Source organism: Macaca fascicularis, chromosome 16, assembly GCF_037993035.2.
Source record: "Macaca fascicularis isolate 582-1 chromosome 16, T2T-MFA8v1.1".
Taxonomy (NCBI): Eukaryota; Metazoa; Chordata; class Mammalia; order Primates; family Cercopithecidae; genus Macaca; species Macaca fascicularis.
In genome coordinates this window covers 7,718,561-7,741,206 of record NC_088390.1, presented here as the reverse complement: position 1 = coordinate 7,741,206, position 22,646 = coordinate 7,718,561, and the positions used below count along the sequence as shown (strand labels likewise).

At 49.7% G+C, this 22,646-nt stretch overlaps 1 protein-coding gene across 2 annotated transcripts; it reads left to right on the top strand.

The window, feature by feature from the left end:
• Positions 1-926: 926 nt before the first annotated feature.
• Positions 927-19,717, top strand: TP53 (tumor protein p53). 2 transcript variants are annotated; one of them, XM_045375424.2, is made up of 11 exons: positions 927-1,039; positions 10,957-11,055; positions 11,173-11,194; positions 11,280-11,558; positions 12,305-12,488; positions 12,570-12,682; positions 13,245-13,354; positions 13,697-13,833; positions 13,926-13,999; positions 17,426-17,532; positions 18,458-19,717. In XM_045375424.2, the coding sequence occupies exons 2-11, from the start codon at positions 10,982-10,984 to the stop codon at positions 18,537-18,539; spliced, it is 1,182 nt and encodes a 393-aa protein (XP_045231359.1). In that variant the 5' UTR covers positions 927-1,039; positions 10,957-10,981; the 3' UTR covers positions 18,540-19,717. The 2 variants fall into 2 exon arrangements, with proteins under 2 accessions (XP_045231359.1, XP_005582844.1); XM_005582787.4 differs by having other exon boundaries at positions 10,954-11,055.
• The last annotated feature ends 2,929 nt before the right edge of the window (positions 19,718-22,646 follow it).

Sequence of the window (22,646 nt, the reverse complement as noted above, 5' to 3'; positions counted from 1 at the left end):
TCCGATTGGGCCGCTGCATCCCGGATCAGATTTCGCGGGCGACCCACGGAACCCGCGGAGCCGGGACGTGAAAGGTTATAAGGTTTCCCGTTCCCATCAAGCCCTAGGGCTTCTCGTGGCTGCTGGGAGTTGTAGTCTAAACTCTTCTATCTTGGGGAGAAGCGCCTGCGCTCCCCCTACCGAGTCCCGCGGTAATTCTTAAAGCACCTGCACCATCCCCCGCCGCCTGCAGAGGGCGCTGCAGGTCTTGTACCTCTTTTCATCTCGTTCTCCAGGCTCCAGACCTTTCTCTCTTCCTTCATTCAAAAAGTATTTATTATCGAGCTCTTACTTGCTACCCAGGACTGATATAGGCACTGAGGAATACAACAATAAATAAGATAGTAGAAAAATTCTATATCCTCATAAAGCTTACGTTTCCATGTACTGAAAGCAATTAACAAATATTTTCAGAGTGATAAGTATTGTGAAGATTAAACAAGATGGTGTGATACAAAGTATGTGGGAGAAAACGTTAGCGTGAGATATTAAGGAAAGCCTTCCTAAAAAATGACATTTTAGCTGTTGAGAAGAAAGGATCCAGCTGAGAGCAAACGCAAAAGCTTTCTTCCCTCCACCCTTCATATTTGACACAGCGCAGGATTCCTCCAAAATGGTTTCCACCAATTCTGCCCTCACAGCTCTGGCTTGTAGAATTTTCCACCCCAAAATGTTAGTATCTACGGCACCAGTTCGGCAAGAATCCTGACTCTCTCTGCACCCTCCTCCCCAATTCCATTTCCTTTGCTTCCTCCAGCGGGCGGATTACTTGCCCTTACTTGTCATGGCGACTGTCCAGCTTTGTGCCAGGAACCTCGCAGGGGTTGATGGGATTGGGGTTTTCCCCTCCCATGTGCTCGACTGGCGCTAAAAGTTTTGAGCTTCTCAAAAGTCTAGAGCCACCATCCAGGCAGCAGGTAGCTGCGGGGCTCCGGGAACACTTGGCGTCCGGGCTGGGAGCGTGCTTTCCAAGACGGTGACACGCTTCCCTGAGGATTGGGTAAGCTCCTGACTGAACTTGATGAGTCCTCTCTGAGTCACGGGCTATCGGCTCCGTGTATTTTCAGCTCGGGAGAATCGCTGGGGCTGGGGGTGGGGCAGTGGGGACTTAGCGAGTTTGGGGGTGAGTGGGATGGAAGCTTGGCTAGAGGGATCAACATAGGAGTTGCATTGTTGGGAGACCTGGGTGTAGATGGTGGGGATGTTAGGACCATCCGAACTCAAAGTTGAACGCCTAGGCAGAGAAGTGGAGCTTTGGGGAACCTTGAGCCGGCCTAAAGGGTACTCCTTTGCACATCTACCCGGTGCTAGGCGTAGGGAATCCCTGAAATAGAAGATGCACAAAACATTGAGATCTGAGACTTTTGGATCTCGAAACATTGAGAACTCATGGCTGTATATTTTAGAGCCCATGGCATTCTAGTGAAACCTCGGGCTCCATTCCGAAATGATCATTTGGAGGTGATCCGGGGAGCCCAAGCTGCTAAGGTCCCACAACTTCCGGACCTTTGTCCTTCCTGCAGCGATCTTTCCAGCCAGCCCTTGGCTCCGCTAGATGGAGAAAATCCAATTGAAGGCTGTCAGTCGTGGAAGTGAGAAATGCTAAACGAGGGGTTTGCCCGCCAGGCCGAGGAGGACCATCTCAATCTGAGAGGGCCGGCAGCCCTGTTATTGTTTGGCTCCACATTTACATTTCTGCTTCTGGCAGCAGCATTTCCGGTTTCTTTTTGCCGGAGCAGCTCACTATTCACCCGATGAGAGGGGAGGAGAGAGAGAAAACATGTCCTTTAGGCCGGTTCCTTTTACTTGCAGAGGGAGGCTGCTATTCTCCGCCCGCACTTTTTTTTTCTGGATTACTTGGTTATGGCCTTTGCAAAGGCAGGGGTATTTGTTTTGATGCAAACCTCAATCCCTCCCCTTCTTTGAATGGTGTGCCCCACCCCGCGGGTCGCCTGCAACCTAGGCGGACGCTACCATGGCGTGAGACAGGGAGGGAAAGAAGTGTGCAGAAGGCAAGCCCGGGGGGTATTTTCAAGAATGAGTACATCTCATCTTTCCGGAGGAAAAAAAAAAAGAATGGGTACGTCTGATAATCAAATTTTGAAAGAGTGCAATAATGGATCGTTTGATAATCTGTCGGAAAAACAATCTACCTGTTATCTGGCTTTGGGCTAGGCCATTCCAGTTCCAGACGCAGGCCGAACGTCGTGAAGCGGAAGGGGCGGGCCCGCAGGCGTCCGTGTGGTCCTCCGTGCAGCCCTCCGACCCGAGCCGGTTCTTCCCGGTAGGAGGCGGAACTCGAATTCATTTCTGCCGGTTACCCATCTCTTAGCTCGCTGTTGTTTCATTCCGCAGTTTCTCCCCATGCACCTGCCGCGTACCGGGCACTTTGTGCCGTACATACGTCATCTTTTTCCTAAATCGAGGTGGCATTTACACACAGCGCAGTGCACAGACCAAGTGTACAGGAAGATGAGTTTTGGCCCTAACCACTGCGTGATGCCTACCAAGTCAGAGACCCATTTCATCGTCCCAGAAGCGTTTCATCGCCCCTCTTCCCAGTCGATTCCCGACCCCACCTTTATTTTGATCTCTATAACCATTTTGCCTGTTGGAGAACTTCATATAAAATGGAATCAGGCTGGGCGCGGTGGCTCACGCCTGCACTTTGGGAGGCTGAGGCAGGCGGATTACTTGAGGATAGGAGTTCCAGACCAGCCTGGCCAACATGGTGAAGCCCCGTCTCTACTAAAAAATACAAAAATTAACTGGGCGTGGTGGGCGACTGTAATCCCAGCTATTCGGGAGGCTGAGGCAGGAGAATCGCTTGAACCCGGGAGGCAGAAGTTGCAGTAAGCCAAGATCGTGCCACTGCACTCCAGCCTGGGCGACAAGAACGAAACTCTGTCTCAAAAAAAAAAAATCATACATTATGTGCTCCTTTTTGTCGGCTTCTGTCCTTCAATGTGCTGTCTGACATTCGTTCATGTAGTTGTATATATCAGTATTTTGCTCCTTTTCATTTAGTATAGCCCATCGATTGTATATCCGTTCTTTTGATGGCCTTTTGAGTTGTTTCCATTTGGGGTTATGAAATAAAGCTGCTATAAACATTCTTGTACAATTGTTTTTGTGATCATATGTTTTTGTGTTTCTTGGAGAAGTACTTAGGAGGGGAATTGCGAGTTTGGAAATAAAAAGTAGATGTATTTTGAACTTTATCAGAAGCTCTGAGTTTTCCAGAGCGGTTGTACCATTTTACACTCCAACTAGCAAGGTGTGGGAGTTATTATGGTTGTGCCACAGCCTTCCGGACATTGGGTATTGTCAGTCTTTCTAATGTGGTATATCCTTGTGGTTGTAATTTACAGTTCTCTGTTGACTAAGGATGTTCAGCATTTTTTCATGTGCCTATTGGCCATTCGTATTTTGTTTGTAAAGTAGCTCTTCAAGTCTTGCCTGTTATTTTGGTCTTTTGTTTGTTTTTATGCTTCAGTTGTGGGACTGCTTTATACATTTTGGATACAAGTCCTTTATCAGATACATGTGTCCTGAATGTTTTCTTCTGATCTGTTGCTTGCCTATTTGTTTGCTTTACAGAGTTTACAGTATCTTAAGAGGAGTGGATTTGTCTTTTTTAGGTTCAGTATTTGCCTTGTCCTGTTTAGGACATTTTTTTTTTTTTACCCCAGAATCATGAAGATACTATATTTTCTTTTAGGACCTTTATGGTTGTAAGTTTTACACTAACGTCCTTGAGCCATTAATTAATTCTTAAAATGAATTGTTTATGGTGTGAGGTGTAGAAGTCAGTCTCTGGTATGTTTCCTGTATGGAAATCCAGGTATTCTGTCTCCACTTGTTGAAATAGGCTTCCTTTCTCTACTGAATGCTTTTAACTTTAATTATTGTACAGTTGGAGTATGGGGCTACCATTTTAGTGCTATTTTCTTTTTTTCTTTTTTAATTTTTGAGACAGGGACTCACACTGTTGCCCAAGCTAGAGTACAATGGCACAATCAAGGCTCACTGCAGCCTTGAACCCCTGGGCTCAAGCAGTCCTCTAGCCTCAGCCTCACAAGTAGCCGGGACTACTCCAGCATACCCAGCTAACTGTTTTATTTTTTTGTATTGACAGGATCTCACTATGTTGCCCAGGCTGGTCTCAAATGGCTGGCCTCAAGCTTTCATCCCATCTCGGCCTCCCAAAGTGCTGGGATTACAGGTGTGAGCCACCATGCCTGACTTCTTAGTGCTATTTTCTATTTATCTCCTCTGTTCTTTGCTCTCTTTAAACGTTTGAGGAAGAAACAGTACCCATCTTACACAAACTCCTCAGAAAATAGAGGAACAGACTGGGCGCAGTGACTCATACCTATAATCCCAGCACTTTGGTACGCCGAGACAGGAATCACTTGAGGTCGGGAGTTCAAGACCAGCCTGGCCAACATGTCGAAACCCCATCTCTACTAAAAATATAAAAATTAGGCCGGGTGCGGTGGCTCAAGCCTGTAATCCCAGCACTTTGGGAGGCCGAGACGGGCGGATCACGAGGTCGGGAGATCGAGACCATCCTGGCTAACACGGTGAAACCCTGTCCCTACTAAAAAATACAAAAAACTAGCCGGGCGAGGTGGCCGGCACCTGTAGTCCCAGCTACTCGGGAGGCTGAGGCAGGAGAATGGCGTAAACCCAGGAGGCAGAGCTTGCAGTGAGCTGAGATCTGGCCACTGCACTCCAGCCTGGGCGACTGAGCAAGACTCCGTCTCAAAATAAAAAATAAAAATACAAAAATTAGCTAGGCGTGGTGGCACGTACCTGTAATCCGAGTTACTCAGGAGGCTGAGGCACAAGAATCACTTGAATCTGGGAAGCAGAGGTTGCAGTGAGCCGAGATTGCGCCACCGTACTCCAGCCTGGGCAACAGAGTGGGACTCTGTCTCAGAAAAAAAAGAAAAAGAAAATAGAGGAACATTTCCCAACTTGTTTTTGAAGCCAACATAATCCTGGTACCAAAACCAAACGAGGACATTGCAAGAAAAGAAAATTTAGACCAATATTCCTGTTAGCATATACATGCAAAAACTAACAAATTCTAGCAAACCAAACCTGGTAATATAGAAAAAAGGATAAATAGGCCAGGCGCAGTGACTCACGCCTGTAATCCCAGTACTTTGGGAGGCCGAGGCAGGCGGATCACTTGAGGTCAGGAGTTTGAGACCAGCCTGACCAACATGGTGAAACGCCGTTTTTAATAAAAATACAAAAATTAGGCTGGGCACGGTGGCTCACGCCTGTAATCCCAGCACTTTGGGAGGCTGAGGTGGGCAGATCACGAGGTCAGGAGTTCGAGACAAGCCTGACAAACATGGTGAAACCCCGTGTCTACTAAAAATACAAAAATTAGCCGGTGTGGTGGCACCTGCCTGTAATCCCAGCTACTCAGGAGGCTGAGGCAGAATTGCTTGAACCCGGGAGGCGGAGGTTGCAGGGAGCCAAGTTCATGCCACTGCACTCCAGCCTGGGTGACAGAGCAAGACTTTGTCTCAAAAAAAAAAAATTAGCGAGGCCGGGCGCGGTGGCTCAAGCCTGTAATCCCAGCACTTTGGGAGGCCGAGGCGGGCGGATCATGAGGTCAGGAGATCGAGACCATCCTGGCTAACACGGTGAAACCCCGTCTCTACTAAAAATACAAAAAACTAGCCAGGCGCGGTGACGGGCGCCTGTAGTCCCAGCTACTCGGGAGGCTGAGGCAGGAGAACGGCGTAAACCCGGGAGGCGGAGCTTGCAGTGAGCTGAGATCCGGCCACTGCACTCCAGCCTGGGTGACAGAGCAAGACTCCGTCTCCAAAAAAAAAAAAAAAAAAAAAAAAAATTAGCTGGGCATGGTGGTGGGCACCTGTAATCCCAGCTGCTTGGGAATCTGAGGCAGGAGAATCACTTGAACCCAGGAGGCGGAGGTTGCAGTCAGCTGGGATCACACCATTGTACTCCAGCCTGGGCAACAAAGTGAGACTCCATCTCAAAAAAAGAAAAAGTAAAAGCATAAATACATTCTAACCAAACAAGGTTTATCTCAGGATTGTAGTTGATTTAACATTCAAAAAGAGTCCAGGATTTCAAGACCAGCCTGAGCAACATAGCCAGGCTGGTCTTTACTGGGGAAAAAAAATCAGTCTGTGTAATTCACCACATTAGCAAATTGAAACATAACCCTATGATCATTTCAACAGATGCAGCAGAAGCAGTTAAGGATATTCAACACATATGCATAATTACAAACAAACCAACCTACTAGCAAACTAGGGAAAGGAAACTTACCTGGTTTGATAACAGGGCATCCACAATCAGAGTTCCACTAGCAGCATACATAATGGTAGAAAACTCAATGCTGCCGGGCGCAGTGGCTCACGCCTATAATCCCAACACTTTGGGAGGCCGAGGCGGGCAGATCACAAGGTCAGGAGATCAAGACCATCCTGGCTAACATGCTGAAACCCCGTCTCTACTGAAAATACAAAAAAAATTAGCCGGGCGTGGTGGCGGGCGCCTGTAGTCCCAGCTACTTGGGAGGCTGAGGCAGGAGAATAACTTGAACCCAAGAGGCAGAGGTTGCAGTGAGCCGAGATCATCCCATTGCACTCCAGCCTGGGCGACAAGAGCAAAACTCCATCTCAAAGAAAAAAAAAAGGAAAGAAAAAAGAAATAACGATTAGAAAGGAAGAAATAAAACTTATATTCACAGCCAGTATGATTCTATACATACATGTCCTAATGGGGCCGGGCGTGGTGGCTCATGCCTGTAATCCTGGCACTTTAAGAGGCTGAGGCAGGTGGCTCATCTGGACCAGCTTGGCCAACATGGTGAAACCCCATCTCTAGTAAAAATACAAAACATTAGCCAGGCATGGTGACAGGCACCTCTAATCCCAGGTACTCAGAAGGCTGAGGCAGGAGAATTGCTTGAACCTGGGAAGTGGAGGTTGCAGTGAGCCGAGATCATGCCATTGCACTCCAGGCCAGGCAACAGAGTGAGATTCTGTCTCAAAAAAAAGAGTGAAATTCCATCTCAAAAGAAAAAGCCCTAATGGGAAATCCATAAAAAGCTACCAAAACTAATAAATATAGCAAGGTTGCAGGTTACAGGGCAATACAGTTATCCCTCTATCTGTAGGGGCTTGGTTCTGGGACGCCTCACACACCAAACCCACAGATGTCTAAGTCCCATATATAAGATGGTATAGTATTTGCATTTAACCTACACATATTCTCCCATATAGTTTGAACTATCTCTAGATTACTTACATTACCCCCATACAATGAAAATGCTAATGTACATACAAGTGTGTATGTAAGTACTTGTCGTACTATGTTGTTTAGGGAATCACCGGGCATATAGGCCTTCAGGGCTGATACCAGCAGCCACTGTTATGATTCTGGTCAGGCCTGCCCCTGTTTGGAGTCTCAGTTGAGCTCATTGCCTTCCCACCCAGCCAAGGGTACCTGCATTTCTTTTGGCTCCCTGGCCATTTGGAAGGCCTAATTCAGCTTGGCACATTTGTATCCTGGCCCTCTGATGCTGGTACCCCCGGAAAGGCCCTGCTTTGAAAAACACTGAGATTTTAGTTGCTACTGAAGACTTGAGAGGTGAAGACAGAGAGACCTCCTGTGTGTGGAAATGTGTCCCTCCAAGTGGGATTGAGACTTTGGGCCCCCTATTTCAGGACAGCACCTCCTGACCTGTTGACTGAATAGTTCCCTGAAGGAGGTGGACTTGCATTAATGGAGTGGGGGTGGGGGCAGTACCACAGATCCACACTAACAATCACACAGTTCTCTCTAGAATAATAATATAGAACAACTGCAGAAACAGCTAACCTTTATTGAGCTCTTACTGTGTGTCCAGCACTTTCCTCAGCTCTTTACATTTCCCATAATACACAGGGTACTAGGCCACGCTTGGTGGTTCATGCTTGTAATCCCAGCACTTTACGAGGCTGAGGCGGGCAGATCACCTGAGGTCGGGAGTTCAAGACCAGCCTGACTAACATGGTGAAACCCTGTCTCTACTAAAAATACAAAATTAGCCAGGTGTGGTGGCCTGTAATCCCAGCTACTCAGGAGAATCATTTGAATCCGGGAGGCAGAGGTTGCAGTGAGAAGAGGTCGCGCCACTGCACTCCAGCCTGGGCAACAAGAGCTGAGACTCTGTCTCAAAAATAAAATAAAATAAGAGCCTAGCATTAAAGGAGCTGTTTGGTAGGGGGATGTTTTGTCACTGCAAAAAACAGAAAAGTGGGCTGGGCGCGGTGGCTCATGCCTATAATCCCAGCACTTTGGGAGGCCAAGGCGGGCAGATCACCTGAGGTCGGGAGTTCGAGACCAACCTGACCAATATGAAGAAACCCCCTCTCTACTAAAAACACAAAATTAGCTGGGCGTGGTGGCACATGCCTGTAATCCCAGCTACTAGGGAGGCTGAGGCAGGAGAATCACTTGAACCCGGGAGGCGGAGGTTGCAGTTAGCCGAGATCATGCCAGTGCACTCCAGCCTGGGCAACAAGAGCGAAACTCTGTCTCAAAAAATAAATAAATAAATAAACAGAAAAGTGTAATGAACACTTTCAGCGGGCATGTTTCTTAGCAAATCTGATGACAAATTTGACATAAAGATAGCATCCCTGGAAAAAAAAAAAAAACTCAACAAAAAAAAAAAGAAAGAGAGCATCCTGCCTGGGCAACATAGTGAAACCCTGCCTCTACAAAAAAACTCAAAAATTGGCTGGGCACGGTGGCTCACGCCTGTAATCCCAGCACTTTGGGAGGCGGAGGCGGGAGGATCACCTGAGGTCAGGAGTTCGAAACCAGCCTGGCCAACATGGCAAAACCCCATCTCTGCTAAAAATACAAAAAATTAGTTGGGCGCAGTGGTCGGCGCCTGTAATCTCAGCTACTCAGGAAGCTGAGGCAAGAGGATCTATTGAACCTGGGAGGTGGAGGTTGCAGTGAGTCGAGATCGCACCACTACACTCCAGCCTGGGCGACACAGCGAGACTCCATCTCCAAAAAAGAAAAAGAAAGAAAAAAAACTAAAAAATTAGCCAGGCAGTCCTCTGTGGTCCCAGCTACTTGGGAGGCTGAGGCAGGAGAATCACTGAGCCCAGGAGTCTGAGGCTGTAGTAAGCCATGATTGCACTACTGCATCGTAGCCTGGGCAACAAAGCAAGACCCTGCCTCAAAAAAAAAAAAAGAAAGAAAGAAAGAACATGGCGGGCCGGGTGCGGTGGCTCACACCTGTAATCCTAACGCTTTGGAAGGCCGAGGCAGGTGGATCACAAGGTCAGGAGTTTGACACCAGCCCGGCCAACGTGGTGAAACCCTATCTCTAATAAAAATACAAAAAATTTAGCCAGGCGTGGTGGCAGGCGCCTGTAATCCCAGCTACTCGGTAGGCTGAGGGAGGAGAATCGCTTGAAACCAGAAGGCAGAGGTTGCAGTGAGCCTAGATTGCACCACTGCAGCCTGGGTGAAAAGAGCGAAACTCTGTCTCAATAAAAAAAAAAAAAAAAAAAACAGAGAGAAAGAACATGGCAAAGCCTTTGAAAGCTTGTCAGGGAGAAGGTGAGATGATAGTTGCATAACTTCGTGCAAGATGCTGGTCCACACAGGGGCTGCCCCTTGCTCCTTCTTGCTCCCTTGACCTCTCATATAGCAGGCTCGTGTGTTACATTTATTGAGCCCAAGCAGGTGCAAGGCATTGTGATCTAATACTTTGGTCAGCAAGACAACGAGATAGATCACTGCCCTGCCCTTAGGAAGTGTATATGCTATTAGAGGAAACAGATGAAATAAATAAGGAAAAGTATTAGACAATGTAAGTGCTATGAGAATGCAAATAAGGTGATGTGAATTAAAGTAGGATGACTTGAAGTCTGCGTGGGAAGGAGCCTACCCCTGTGTTCCGGCTGGCCAGGACCACCAGTTGATTAGCAGAGAAGGGCAGCCGGTGTAGCTAGAGCTTTTGGGGAAGAGGGAGTGGTTGGTAAGAGATGAGATTAAAGAAGCTGAGAAGGGGCATTCGGGAGGGGTTTGTAAACGCAGGGCTGAGGAGTGTCCCAAGAGAATGGCCAGGTGAATGGTGAGACAGTTGTTCTTCCAGAAGCTTTGCAGTGAAAGGAATCAAAGAAGCGGAGCCAGGTATCAGGTGGGGAAGGGTGGGAGCCGAGGGGGTGTCTTTTCCCACACAGAGATTGCAGGCTGAGAATGACTGCATCCTTGTTAACAGGAAGTGGGAGCAGGGCGCGGTGGCTCACGCCTGTAATCCTGGCACTTTAGGAGGCCAAGGCGGGCGGATCACCTGAGGTCAGGAGTTCGAGACCAACCTGGCCAACATGGCGAAACCCTGTCTCTACTAAAAAATACAAAAGTTAGCTGGGTGTGGTGGCACTTGACTGGAATCCCAGCTACTCGGGAGACTGAGGCAGGAGAATGGCTTGAACCTGGAGGGTAGAGGTTGCAGGGAGCTGAGATCATGCCATTGCACTCCAGCCTAGGTGACAGAGCGAGACTCCATCTCAAAAAAATAAATAAATAATAAATACAGGAAGGGAGTTGGGAATAGGGTGCACATTTAGGTAGTCTTGGGGATTTCGTGGTGGGAAGGTTGGAAGTCCCTCTCATGATTATCTTTTCCTCAAAGAAGTGCACGGCTGGTAGGGGTGGGGCAGGAGCGCTTGGGTTGTGGTGAAAGACTGGAAGAGAGGATGTGAAGCAGCCATTCTTTTCCTACTCCACGGGAAGCTATGCTGCCTCAGACTCTGGCATGGTGTTGAGGGAAGGGATTCCTTCTCCGCAGGCCCAGGTGACCCAGGGTTGGAAGTGTCTCATGCTGGATCCCTACTTTTCCCCTTGCAGCAGCCAGACTGCCTTACGGGTCACTGCCATGGAGGAGCCGCAGTCAGATCCTAGCATCGAGCCCCCTCTGAGTCAGGAAACATTTTCAGACCTATGGAAACTGTGAGTAGATCCATGGGAGGGGCAGACCCACTGTCCCCACCCCAACCCCAGCCCCCTAGCAGAGGCCTGTGGGAAGCAAAAAATCCATGGGACTGACTTTTTGCTCTTGTCTTTCAGACTTCCTGAAAACAACGTTCTGGTAAGGACAAGGGTTGGGCTGGGGACCTGGCGGGCCGGGGGGCTGGGGACCTGATCCTCTGACTACTCCTTTCACCCATCTACAGTCCCCCTTGCCGTCCCAAGCAGTGGATGATTTGATGCTGTCTCCAGACGATCTTGCACAATGGTTAACTGAAGACCCAGGTCCAGATGAAGCTCCGAGAATGTCAGAGGCTGCTCCCCCCATGGCCCCCACACCAGCAGCTCCTACACCGGCGGCCCCTGCACCAGCCCCCTCCTGGCCCCTGTCATCCTCTGTCCCTTCCCAGAAAACCTACCATGGCAGCTACGGTTTCCGTCTGGGCTTCCTGCATTCTGGAACAGCCAAGTCTGTGACTTGCACGGTCAGTGGCCTTGGGGACTGGCTTCCATGAGACTTCAGTGCCTGGCCCTATACCCCTGCATTTCTTCTGTTCGGAACTTTGGGATTCCTCTTCACCCTTTGGCTTCCTGTCAGTGTTTTTTATAGTTTACCCACTTAACCTGTGATCTCTGACCCCTGTCCCAAAGTTGAATATTCCCCCTTGAATTTGGGCTTTTATCCATCCCATCACACCCTCAGCCTCTTTCCTGGGGATGCAGAACTTTTCTTTTTCTTCACCCACGCTTATTCCTTGGCTTTTGAAAATAACCTCCTGACCAGGCATGGTGGCTCATGCCTGCAATCCCAGCACTCTCAAAGAGGCCAAGGCGGGCAGATCACCTGAGCCCAGGAGTTCAAGACCAGCCTGGGTAACATGGTGAAACCTCGTCTCTACAAAAAAATACAAAAAATTAGCCAGGCAAGGTGGTGCATACCTATAGTCCCAGCCACTCAGGAGGCTGAGGTGGGAAGATCACTTGAGCCTAGGAGATGGAGGCTGCAGTGAGCCATGATCATGCCACTGTGCTCTAGCCTGGGTGACAGAGCAAGATCCTATCTCAAAAAAAAAACAGAAAAGCTCCTGAGGTGTAGACGCCAACTCTCTAGCTGCCTAGTGGGTTGCAGGAGGTGCTTACGCATATTTGTTTCTTTGCTGCCCTCTTCCGGTTGCTTTATTTGTTCACTTGTGCCCTGACTTTCAACTCTGTGTCCTTCCTCTTCCTACAGTACTCCCCTGACCTCAACAAGATGTTTTGCCAGCTGGCCAAGACCTGCCCCGTGCAGCTATGGGTTGATTCCACACCCCCACCCGGCAGCCGCGTCCGCGCCATGGCCATCTACAAGCAGTCACAGCACATGACGGAGGTCGTGAGGCGCTGCCCCCACCATGAGCGCTGCTCAGACAGCGATGGTGAGCAGCTGGGACTGGAGAGACGACAGGGCTGGTTGCCCAGGGTCCCCAGACCTCTGATTCCTCACTGATTTCTCTTAGGACTGGCCCCTCCTCAGCACCTTATCCGAGTGGAAGGAAATTTGCGTGTGGAGTATTCGGATGACAGAAACACTTTTCGACATAGTGTGGTGGTGCCCTATGAGCCGCCTGAGGTCTGGTTTGCAACTGGGGTCTCCGGGAGGAGGGGGTAAGGGCGGTTGTCAGTGGCCCTCCGGGTGAGCAGCAGGGGGGCTTTCTCCTGCTTATTTGACCTCCCCATAACTCCATGAGATGTGCAGAGTAAATGGGTTCACCCATTGCACAGTTGAAAAGACTGAAGCTTACAGAGGCTAAGGGCCTCCCCTGCTCGGCCGGGTGCGGTGGCTCGTGCCTGTAATCCCAGCACTCTGGGAGGCCGAGGCGGGCGGATCACGAGGTCAGGAGATCAAGACCATCCTGGCTAACACGGTGAAACCCCGTCTCTACTAAAAAATACAAAAAACTAGCCAGGCGTGGTGGCGGGTGCCTGTAGTCCCAGCTACTTGGGAGGCTGAGGCAGGAGAATGGCGTGAACCCGGGAGGCGGAGCTTGCAGTGAGCTGAGATCGTGCCACTACACTCCAGCCTGGGCGACGCAGCGAGACCCTGTCTCAAAAAAAAAAAAAAGGCCTCCCCTGCTTGCCACAGGTCTCCCCAGGGCCCACTGGCCTCATCTTGGGCCTATGTTTTCTCCTAGGTTGGCTCTGACTGTACCACCATCCACTACAACTACATGTGTAACAGTTCCTGCATGGGCGGCATGAACCGGAGGCCCATCCTTACCATTATCACACTGGAAGACTCCAGGTCAGAAGCCATGTGCCACCCTGCACACTGGCCTGCTGTGCCCCAGCCTCTGCTTGCCTCTGACCCCTGGGCCCACCTCTTACTGATTTCTACCATACTACTACCCATCCGCCTCTCATCACATCGCCAGTGGGGAATCTCCTTACTGTTCCCACTCGGTTTTCTTTTCTCTGGCTTTGGGACCCGTTACCTGTGACTTCTCGTCCACCTACCTAGAGCTGGAGCTTAGGCTCCAGAAAGGACAAGGGTGGTTGGGAGTAGATGGAGCCTGTTTTTTTAAATGGGACAGGTAGGACGTGATTTCCTTACTGCCTCCTGCTTCTCTCTTCCTATCCTGAGTAGTGGTAATCTACTGGGACGGAACAGCTTTGAGGTGCGAGTTTGTGCCTGTCCTGGGAGAGACCGGCGCACAGAGGAAGAGAATTTCCGCAAGAAAGGGGAGCCTTGCCACCAGCTGCCCCCTGGGAGCACTAAGCGAGGTAAGCAAGCAGGACAAGAAGCGGTGGAGAAGACCAAGGGTGCAGTTATGCCCCAGATTCACTTTTATCACCTTTCCTTGCCTCTTTCCTAGCACTGCCCAACAACACCAGCTCCTCTCCCCAGCCAAAGAAGAAACCACTGGATGGAGAATATTTCACCCTTCAGGTACTAAAGTCTTGGGACCTCTTATCAAGTGGAAAGTTTCTAGTCTAACACTCAAAATGCCATTTTCTTCTTGACTGCTGTACCTGCAATTGGGGCATTTGCCATCAGGGGGCAGTGATGCCTCAAAGACAATGGCTCCTGGTTGTACCTAACTAACATCAGAACACCAACTTATACCATAATATATATTTTAAAGGACCAGACCACCTTTCAAAAAGAAAATTGTTAAAGAGAGCATGAAAATGGTTCTATGACTTTGCCTGATACAGATGCTACTTGACTTACGATGGTGTTACTTCCTGATAAACTCGTCGTAAGTTGAAAATATTGTAAGTTGAAAATGGATTTAATACACCTAATCTAAGGAACATCATAGCTTAGCCTAGCCTACTTTTTTTTTTTTTTTTTGAGACGAAGTCTCACTCTGTCGCCTGGGCTGGAGTGCAGTGGCGGGATCTCGGCTCACTGCAACCTCTGCCTCCCAGGTTCAAGCGATTCTCCTGCCTCAGCCTACTGAGTAGCTGGGATTACAGGCACCCGCCACCACACCCAGCTGATTTTTGGGGTTTTTTTTGTTTTTTGGGTTTTTTTTAGTAGAGATGAGGTTTCACCATGTTGGCCAGGCTGGTCTCGAACTCCTGACCTTGTGATCCACCTGCCTCGGCCTCCCAAAGTGCTGAGATTACAGGCGTGAGCCACTGTACCCGGCCTGCTTTTTTTAGTCTACTTTTACTTTATTTTTAATGGAGACAGCATCTTGCTCTGTTGCCCAGGCTGGATTACAGTGATGTGATCATAGCTCATTATACCCTCGAACTCCTGGGCTCAAGCAATCCCGCCACCTCTGCCTCCCCAGTAGCTAGGACCACAGGCGTACACCACCACACCCAGCTAATTTTTTAAATTTTTTGTCGAGATAGGGTCTCATTGTAGTGCCCAGGCTGGTCTCTAGCCTACTTTTTTGAGACAAGGTCTTGCTCAGTCACCCAGACTGGATAGAGTGCAGTAGTGCAGTCACAGCTCACTGTAGCCTCCACCTCCCAGGCTCCATCCATCCTCCCAGCTCAGCCTCCCAAGTCGCTGGAACTATAGGCCCACACCATCATGCCTGCCTAATTTTTTTTTTTTTTTTTTTTTTTTTTTATTATTTTTTTGAGACGGAGTCTCACTCTGTTGCCCAGGCTGGAGTGCAGTGGCACAATCTCAGCTCACTGCAACCTCTGCCTCCCGGGTTCAAGCGATTCTCGTGCCTCAGGCTACTGAGTAGCTGGGACTACAAGCGCCTGCCGCCACACCCGGCTAATTTTTGTATTTTTAGTAGAGATGGGGTTTCACTATGTTGGCCAGGCTGGTCTCAAACTCCTGACCATGTGATCCGCCCGCCTTGGCCTCCCAAAGTGCTGGGATTACAGGTGTAAGCCACCATGCCCAGCTAATTTTTATTATTTATTTATTTATTTATTTTAAGACAGAGTCTGTCTCTCTCATTCAGGCTAGAGTGCAGTGGCACGATCTCAGCTCACTGCAGCCTTGACCTCCCCGGGCTTCAGTGATTTCAGCCCCCCAAGTAGCTAGGACTACAGGCACATGCCACGACACCCAGCTAATTTTTTATTTTCTGTGAAGTTAAGGTCTTGCTATGTTGCCCATGCTGGTATCCACCTCAGCCTCCCCAAGTACTGGGATTACAGGCACGAGCTACCACACTCAGCCCTAGCTTAGTTGAAACATGTTCAGAACATTTAAGTTACCCTACAGTTGGGCAAAGTCATCTAACACAAAGCCTATTTTATAGTAGTGTTGTATATCTCATGTGATTTATTGAATATTGTTACTGAAAGTGGGAAACAGCATGGTTGCATGAAAGGAGGCACAGTTGGGCCGGGCACAGCCTGGGCACAGAGCGAGACTCAGAAAAGGCCAGGCACGGTGGCTCACACCTGTAATCCTAGCACTTTGGGAGGCCAAGGCGGGTGGATCACGAGATCAGGAGATCGAGACCAGTCTGACCAACATGGTGAAACCCCATCTCTACTAAAATACAAAAATTAACCAGGCATGATGGCGGGTGCCTGTAATCTCAGCTACTTGAGAGGCTGAGGCAGGAGAATCGCTTGAACCAGGAGGTGGAGTAGCAGTGAGCTGAGATGGCTCCACTGCACTCCAGCCTAGGCAATAGAGTGAGACTCTGTCTCAAAAAAAAAAAGAAAAGAAACGAGGCACAGTTGCTTGCACCTCTAGTCCCAGTCACTTGAGAGGCTAAGGCAGGAGGATCACTTGAGCCCAAGAGTTTGAGTCCAGCCTGAACAACATAGCAAGACATCATCTCTAAAATCTAAAAAAGGGCCGGGTGGCCAGGCGCGGTGGCTCAAGCCTGTAATCCCAGCACTTTGGGAGGCCGAGATGGGCGGATCACGAGGTCAGGAGATCAAGACCATCCTGGCTAACATGGTGAAACCCCGTCTCTACTAAAAAATATAAAAAACTAGCTGGGCGTGGTGGCGGGCGCCTGTAGTCCCAGCTACTCGGGAGGCTGAGGCAGGAGAATGGCGTGAACCCGGGAGGCGGAGCTTGCAGTGAGCTGAGATCCGGCCACTGCACTCCAGCCTGGGCGACAGAGCGAGACTCCGTCTCAAAAAAAAAAAATTAAAAAAAAAAAAAAAAAAAGGCCGGGCACGGTGGCTCCCATCTGTAATCCCACCACTCTGGGAGGCGGAGGTGGGTGGATCACCTGACATCAGGAGTTGGAAACCAGCCTGGCTAACATGGTGAAGCCCCGTCTACTAAAAACACAAAAATTAGCCGGGTGTGGTGGCACACACCTGTAGTCCCAGCTACTCGGGAGGCTGAGGTACAAGAATCACTTGAACCCAGGAGGCGGAGATTGCAATGAGCTGAGATTGCGTCATTGCACTCCAGCCTGGGCGGCAGAGCAAGACTCCATCTCAAAAATAAATAAATAAATAAATAAATAAAGTTTTTTTTTTTTTGAGACGGAGTCTCGCTGTGTCCCCCAGGCTGGAGTACAGTGGCGCGATCTCGGCTCACTGCGAGCTTCGCCTCCCGGGTTCACGCCATTATCCTGCCTCAGCCTCCTAAGTAGCTGGGACTACAGGCGCCCACTACCGCGACTGGCTAATTTTTTGTATTTTTAGTAGAGACGGGGTTTCACCGTGGTCTCGATCTTCTGACCTTATGATCCGCCCGCCTCGGCCTCCCAAAGTGCTGGGATTACAGGCATGAGCCACCGCGCCCGGCCAATAAATAAAGTTTTTAAAAGTCAGCTGTATAGATACTTGAAGTACAGTTTCTACTAAATGCATGTTGCTTTTGTACCATCATAAAGTCAAACAATTGTAGGTTGAACCATCTTTTAGCTCAGGTACTGTGTGTATATTTATTTCTCCCCCTCCTCTCTGGCTGCAGATCCGTGGGCGTGAGCGCTTCGAGATGTTCCGAGAGCTGAATGAGGCCTTGGAACTCAAGGATGCCCAGGCTGGGAAAGAGCCAGCGGGGAGCAGGGCTCACTCCAGGTGAGTGACCTCAGCCCGTTCCTGGCCCTACTCCCCTGCCCCCCTATGTTGGAAGCCATAGGATTCCATTCTCATCCTGCCTTCATGGTCAAAGGCAGCTGACCCCATCTCACTGGGTCCCAGCCCTGCACAGTTTTTTAGTCTTCCTCCAGTTGAATCCTATAACCACATTCTTGCTTCAGTGTATCCACAGAACCTCCAAACCCAGGGACAAGTGTGGATGTGTGGATAGTTCTTTGCCATTCTCAGCATCTCCGAGCCCAGAGCTGGAGGGTCTCAAGGAGGGGCCTCATAATTGTGTAATGTTGAGTAGAGCCAGAGTTTCAGGTCATATACTCAGCCCTGCCATGCACCGGCAGGTCCTAGGTGACCCCAGTCAGACTCAGTTTCCTTATCTATAAAATGGGGTAAAGGGGCCAGGCGCAGTGACTCACGCCTGTAATCCCAGCTCTCTGGGAGGCCGAGACGGGTGGATCACCTGAGGTCTGGAGTTTGAGCCCAGCCTGACCAACATGGAGAAACCCCGTCTCTACTAAAAATACAAAATTAGTCGAGCGTGGTGGCGCATGCTTGTAATCCCAGCTACTCGGGAGGCTGAGGCAGGAGAATCACTTGAACCCGGGAGGCGGAGGTTGCGGTGAGCCGAGACCCCGCCATTGCACTCCAGCCTGGGCAACAAGAGTGAAACTCCATCTCAAAAAAACTAAAAAAATAAAATAAAATGGGGTAAGGGAAGATGATGAGTCTAATACACGCCAATACTCTGAGGTGCTCAGTAAACATTTGCCTGAGGTGTGGCCATCATCTTGATTTGAATTCCCCTTGTCCCAGTCTTAGGCCCTTCAACGCATTGGTCAGGGAAAAGGGGCACAGACCCTCTCACTCATGTGATGTCGTCTCTCCTCCCTGCTTCTGTCTCCTACAGCCACCTGAAGTCCAAGAAGGGGCAATCTACCTCCCGCCATAAAAAATTCATGTTCAAGACAGAGGGGCCTGACTCAGACTGACATTCTCAGCTTCTTGTTCCCCCACTGAGCCTCCCACCCCCATCCCTCCCCTGCCATTTTGAGTTCTGGGTCTTTAAACCCTTGCTTGCAATAGGTGTGCATCAGGAGCACCCAGGAGTTCCGTTTGCTTTGTCCCGGGGCTCGACTGAACAAGTTGGCCTGCACTGGTGTTTTGTTGTGGGGAGGAGGATGGGGGGTAGGACATAACCAGCTTAGATTTTAAGGTTTTTACTGTGAGGGATGTTTGGGAGATGTAAGAAATGTTCTTGCAGGTAAGGGTTAGTTTACAATCAGCCATATTCTAGGTGGCACCCCACTTCACCGTACTAACCAGGGAAGCTGTCCCTCACTGTTGAATTTCCTCTAACTTCAAGGCCCATATCTATGAAATGCTGGCATTTGCACCTACCTCACAGAGTGCGTTGTGAGGGTTAATGAAATAATGTACATCTGGCCTTGAAACCACCTTTTATTACATGGGGTCTAGAACTTGACCCCCTTGAGGGTGCTCGTTCCCTCTCCCTGTCGGTCGGTGGGTTGGTAGTTTCTACAGCTGGGCAGCTGTTAGGTAGAGGGAGTTGCCAAGTCCCTGTTGGCCCGGCCAAACCCTTGTCTGAGAACCTGTTGGTGAACCTTAGCACCTAAAAGGAAATCTCACCCCATCCCACACCCTGGAGGATTTCATCTCTTGTCTATGATGATCTGGATCCACCAAGACTTGTTTTATGCTCAGGGTCAATTTCTTTTCTTTTTTTTTTTTTTTTTTTTTTTCTTTGAGACTGGGTCTCACTGTGTTGCCCAGGCTGAAGTGGAGTGGCGTGATCTTGGCTCACTGCAGCCTTTGCCTCCCCGGCTCAAGCAGTCCTGCCTCAGCCTCCGGAGTAGCTGGGACCACAGGTTCATGCCACCATGGCCAGCCAATTTTTGCATGTTTGGTAGAGATGGGGTCTCACAATGTTGCCCAGGCTGGTCTCAAACTCCTGGGCTCAGGTGATCCACCTGCCTCAGCCTCCCAGAGTTCTGGGATTACAAGTGGGAGCCACCACGTCCAGCCGGAAGGGTCAACCTCTTTTACATTCTGCAAGCACGTCTGCATTTTCACCCCACCCTTCCCCTCCTCCCTTTTTATATCCAATTTTTATACCGATCTCTTATTTTACAATAAAACTTTGCTGCCACCTGTGTGTCTGAGGAGTGAATGCCAGTGCAGGCTACCAGGGTCAGCAGGTGCAGGGGTGAGTGACGAGGTGCTGGGAAGCAGCAACCTGAGTGTGCAAGGAGTGTGGGCTGGGGGGCCCAGGGCCCGGGTTCCGGGAGGGGAACAAAGGCTGGAGACTGGGTCAGTCTGCGGGCTGCATGACAACAAGGGAGGGGGGTGGCTCCATTCATAACTCAGGAACCAACTGTCCCTCCTCCCCTCCGGCCACGGCTGGCACAAGGTTCTCTCCCTCCCCTGCTTCTAGGATTGGACTACCTCCCCCCTCGGCAGCCTCTCACCAAGGATTACGGGATTTAAATGTCTGATTTAGCAAGCCTGAGCCTCCAGGGTGGCCATCTGCTCCACTAGAAAGTGGCAGGATACCTGGGTTCCCAAGGGGAACAGGGGTGGGTGCTACTGGATAGAGAGAGCCCAGTAGGAGGCCTGCTAGCCAGGGTCCCAGGAAAGTGGGGGCAGCTAAGGTAAGAGTAGGGGTGTGGGGCTAGGGCCTTCCCAGCATCCCCTCATCCTGGGCCTCATGCCAGGTGGTTGAATGAATTGAAGCTTTAAACTCTGCCAGGAAAACCTTTCAAAGGGCTTCTTGGGATAGGGAGGAGAGTCGGGTTGAGGAGCTCAGTATCGCCTGCCCATGCTCCTCAGGGCTGCTGGCTCCCAGGGAGGGGGGCTGGAGGCAGGCAGCCTCTTCCCCATCACCCACTGCTGTCTGAGCCAGTGCTTGGAGGGGCGGTCAGACATGGCTTGTCCTTCCTCCTCCCTGGTGGTGGAGACGGGTGCTAGGGTCCAGAGGGTGCTACTGTCCAGGGGTGCTTCTGGGGCCACTAGCCTCTCAGCTCATCAATCAGCTGAAGGTGCCAGCCCCTTGCCTTGCCCCAAGGATCCCAGACAGCTTTGAAGTGACCAGCCTTCCTGACCTCGAGATCACCTTTTTTTTTCTCTTTCTTAGCAGGGAATGTCAAACACTGTCCCCAGGAGATCCACATCTGCCTCTTTCAGAGACTTTTAACTTAAACATCTGTCCCTACCCAGCAGGCAAACTAGACTTCCTGAAGCTCAGTCCCTCCGCTTGCCTCTGTAGACAGGTCACCTTGATGAGCTTCCTTTTTCTTTTTTTTTTTTTTAGGCTTTATTGGGGCATAATTGACCCCCCAAAATTGCATACATTCAAGGTATATAGTGTGATGATTTGTTTTTTTTTGTTTGTTTTTTTTTTTTGTTTTGAGACGGAGTCTCGCTGTGTTGCCCAGGCTGGAGTGCAGTGGCGCGATCTCAGCTCACTACAAGCTCCACCTCCCGGGTTCCCGCCATTCTCCTGCCTCAGCCTCCCGAGTAGCTGGGACTACAGGCGCCGCCACCGCTCCCAGCTAGTTTTTTGTATTTTTAGTAGAGACGGGGTTTCACCGTGTTCGCCAGGATGGTCTTGATCTCCTGACCTCGTGATCCGCCCGTCTCGGCCTCCCAAAGTGCTGGGATTACAGGCGTGAGCCACTACGCCCGGCCTTGTAGTGTGATGATTTGATATCGGGGTATATTGTGAAATCATTACCACAATCAAATTAATTAGCATGTCCATCATCACACATAGTTACCATTTGCGTGTGCGCACATGTGTTCACCTATGACTACACTTGGATCTACTCTGCAGATTTCAAGTAAACAGAAAATCTCCATTTTTGACAACCGTCCTCCACCCTTTCAGTCCCAGCCTTTTCCTAGATTATGTCCCTAGCTCTGTTTTCATTTCTGCTGTGCTGCTTCAGATCCATTCTGACTCTGCCAAACTCTTCGTGAGCTGATAGATTGCCGGATTGAGAATTACGGCCGCGCGCGGTGGCTCACACCTGTAATCCCAACACTGTGGGAGGCCAAGGCAGGCCTCAGGATCACCTGAGGTCAGGAGCTGGGAGACCAGCCTGACCAACATGATGAAACCCCGTCTCTACTAAAAGTACAAAATTAGCTGGGCACAGTGGTGCACGCCTGTCAGCTCATCTACTCGGGAGGCTGAAGCAGGAGAATTGCTTGAACTCGGAGGTGAAGGTTGCAGTGAGCCGAGATCCTGCCATTGCCTCCAGCCTGGGCAACAAGAGTAGTGGAGGTTGCAGTGAGCCGAGATCCTGCCATTGCACTCCAGCCTGGGCAACAGGGCAAGACTCCACCTCAAAAAGAAAAAACAAAAGAAAGAAAAAAAAAAACATTTCCCCCTCATTTTAGGAACATGAGTTCTCCAAATCTAAAATTCATACCCTGAGGAGATTGAATAGCCTTAAATGCTTTCATCGTTAAAAAGAAAAGAAAGGGACCTAGTATGCATCCTAAAAATTAAAAATATACCAGTAATCCCAGCACACTGGGAGGCTAAAGCAGGAGGATAGCTTGAGTCCAAGAGTTTCAGATCAGCCTAGGCAATATAGCAACACCCCATTTCTATTTTTTTTTTTTTTTTTTTTTTGAGACGGAGTCTCGCTCTGTCGCCCAGGCTGGAGTGCAGTGGCCGGATCTCAGCTCACTGCAAGCTCCGCCTCCCGGGTTCACGCCATTCTCCTGCCTCAGCCTCCCGAGTAGCTGGGACTACAGGCGCCCACAACCGCGCCCGGCTAATTTTTTGTATTTTTAGTAGAGACGGGGTTTCACCGTGGTCTCGATCTCCTGACCTTGTGATCCGCCCGCCTCGGCCTCCCAAAGTGCTGGGATTACAGGTGTGAGCCACCGCGCCCGGCCCATTTCTATTTTAATAAAATAAAATACTGTGAAACACATTTACAATTTTTAAATTTTAATTTTAAAATTAAACTTAAATTTATTCATTTGTGTGTGTGGGGTTTTTTTTCTTTTTCTTTTTCTTTTTTTTTTTTTGAGATGGAGTGTCGCTCTGTCGCCCAGGATGGAGT

Coding starts and splice junctions, on each gene's coding strand:
- TP53 (XM_045375424.2), top strand. CDS start 10,982: ATGGAGGAGCCGCAGTCAGATCCTAGCATCGAGCCCCCTCTGAGTCAG. Junction 11,056..11,172: donor TTTTCAGACCTATGGAAACT/GTGAGTAGATCC, acceptor CTTGTCTTTCAG/ACTTCCTGAAAACAACGTTC. Junction 14,000..17,425: donor GAGAATATTTCACCCTTCAG/GTACTAAAGTCT, acceptor CTCTGGCTGCAG/ATCCGTGGGCGTGAGCGCTT.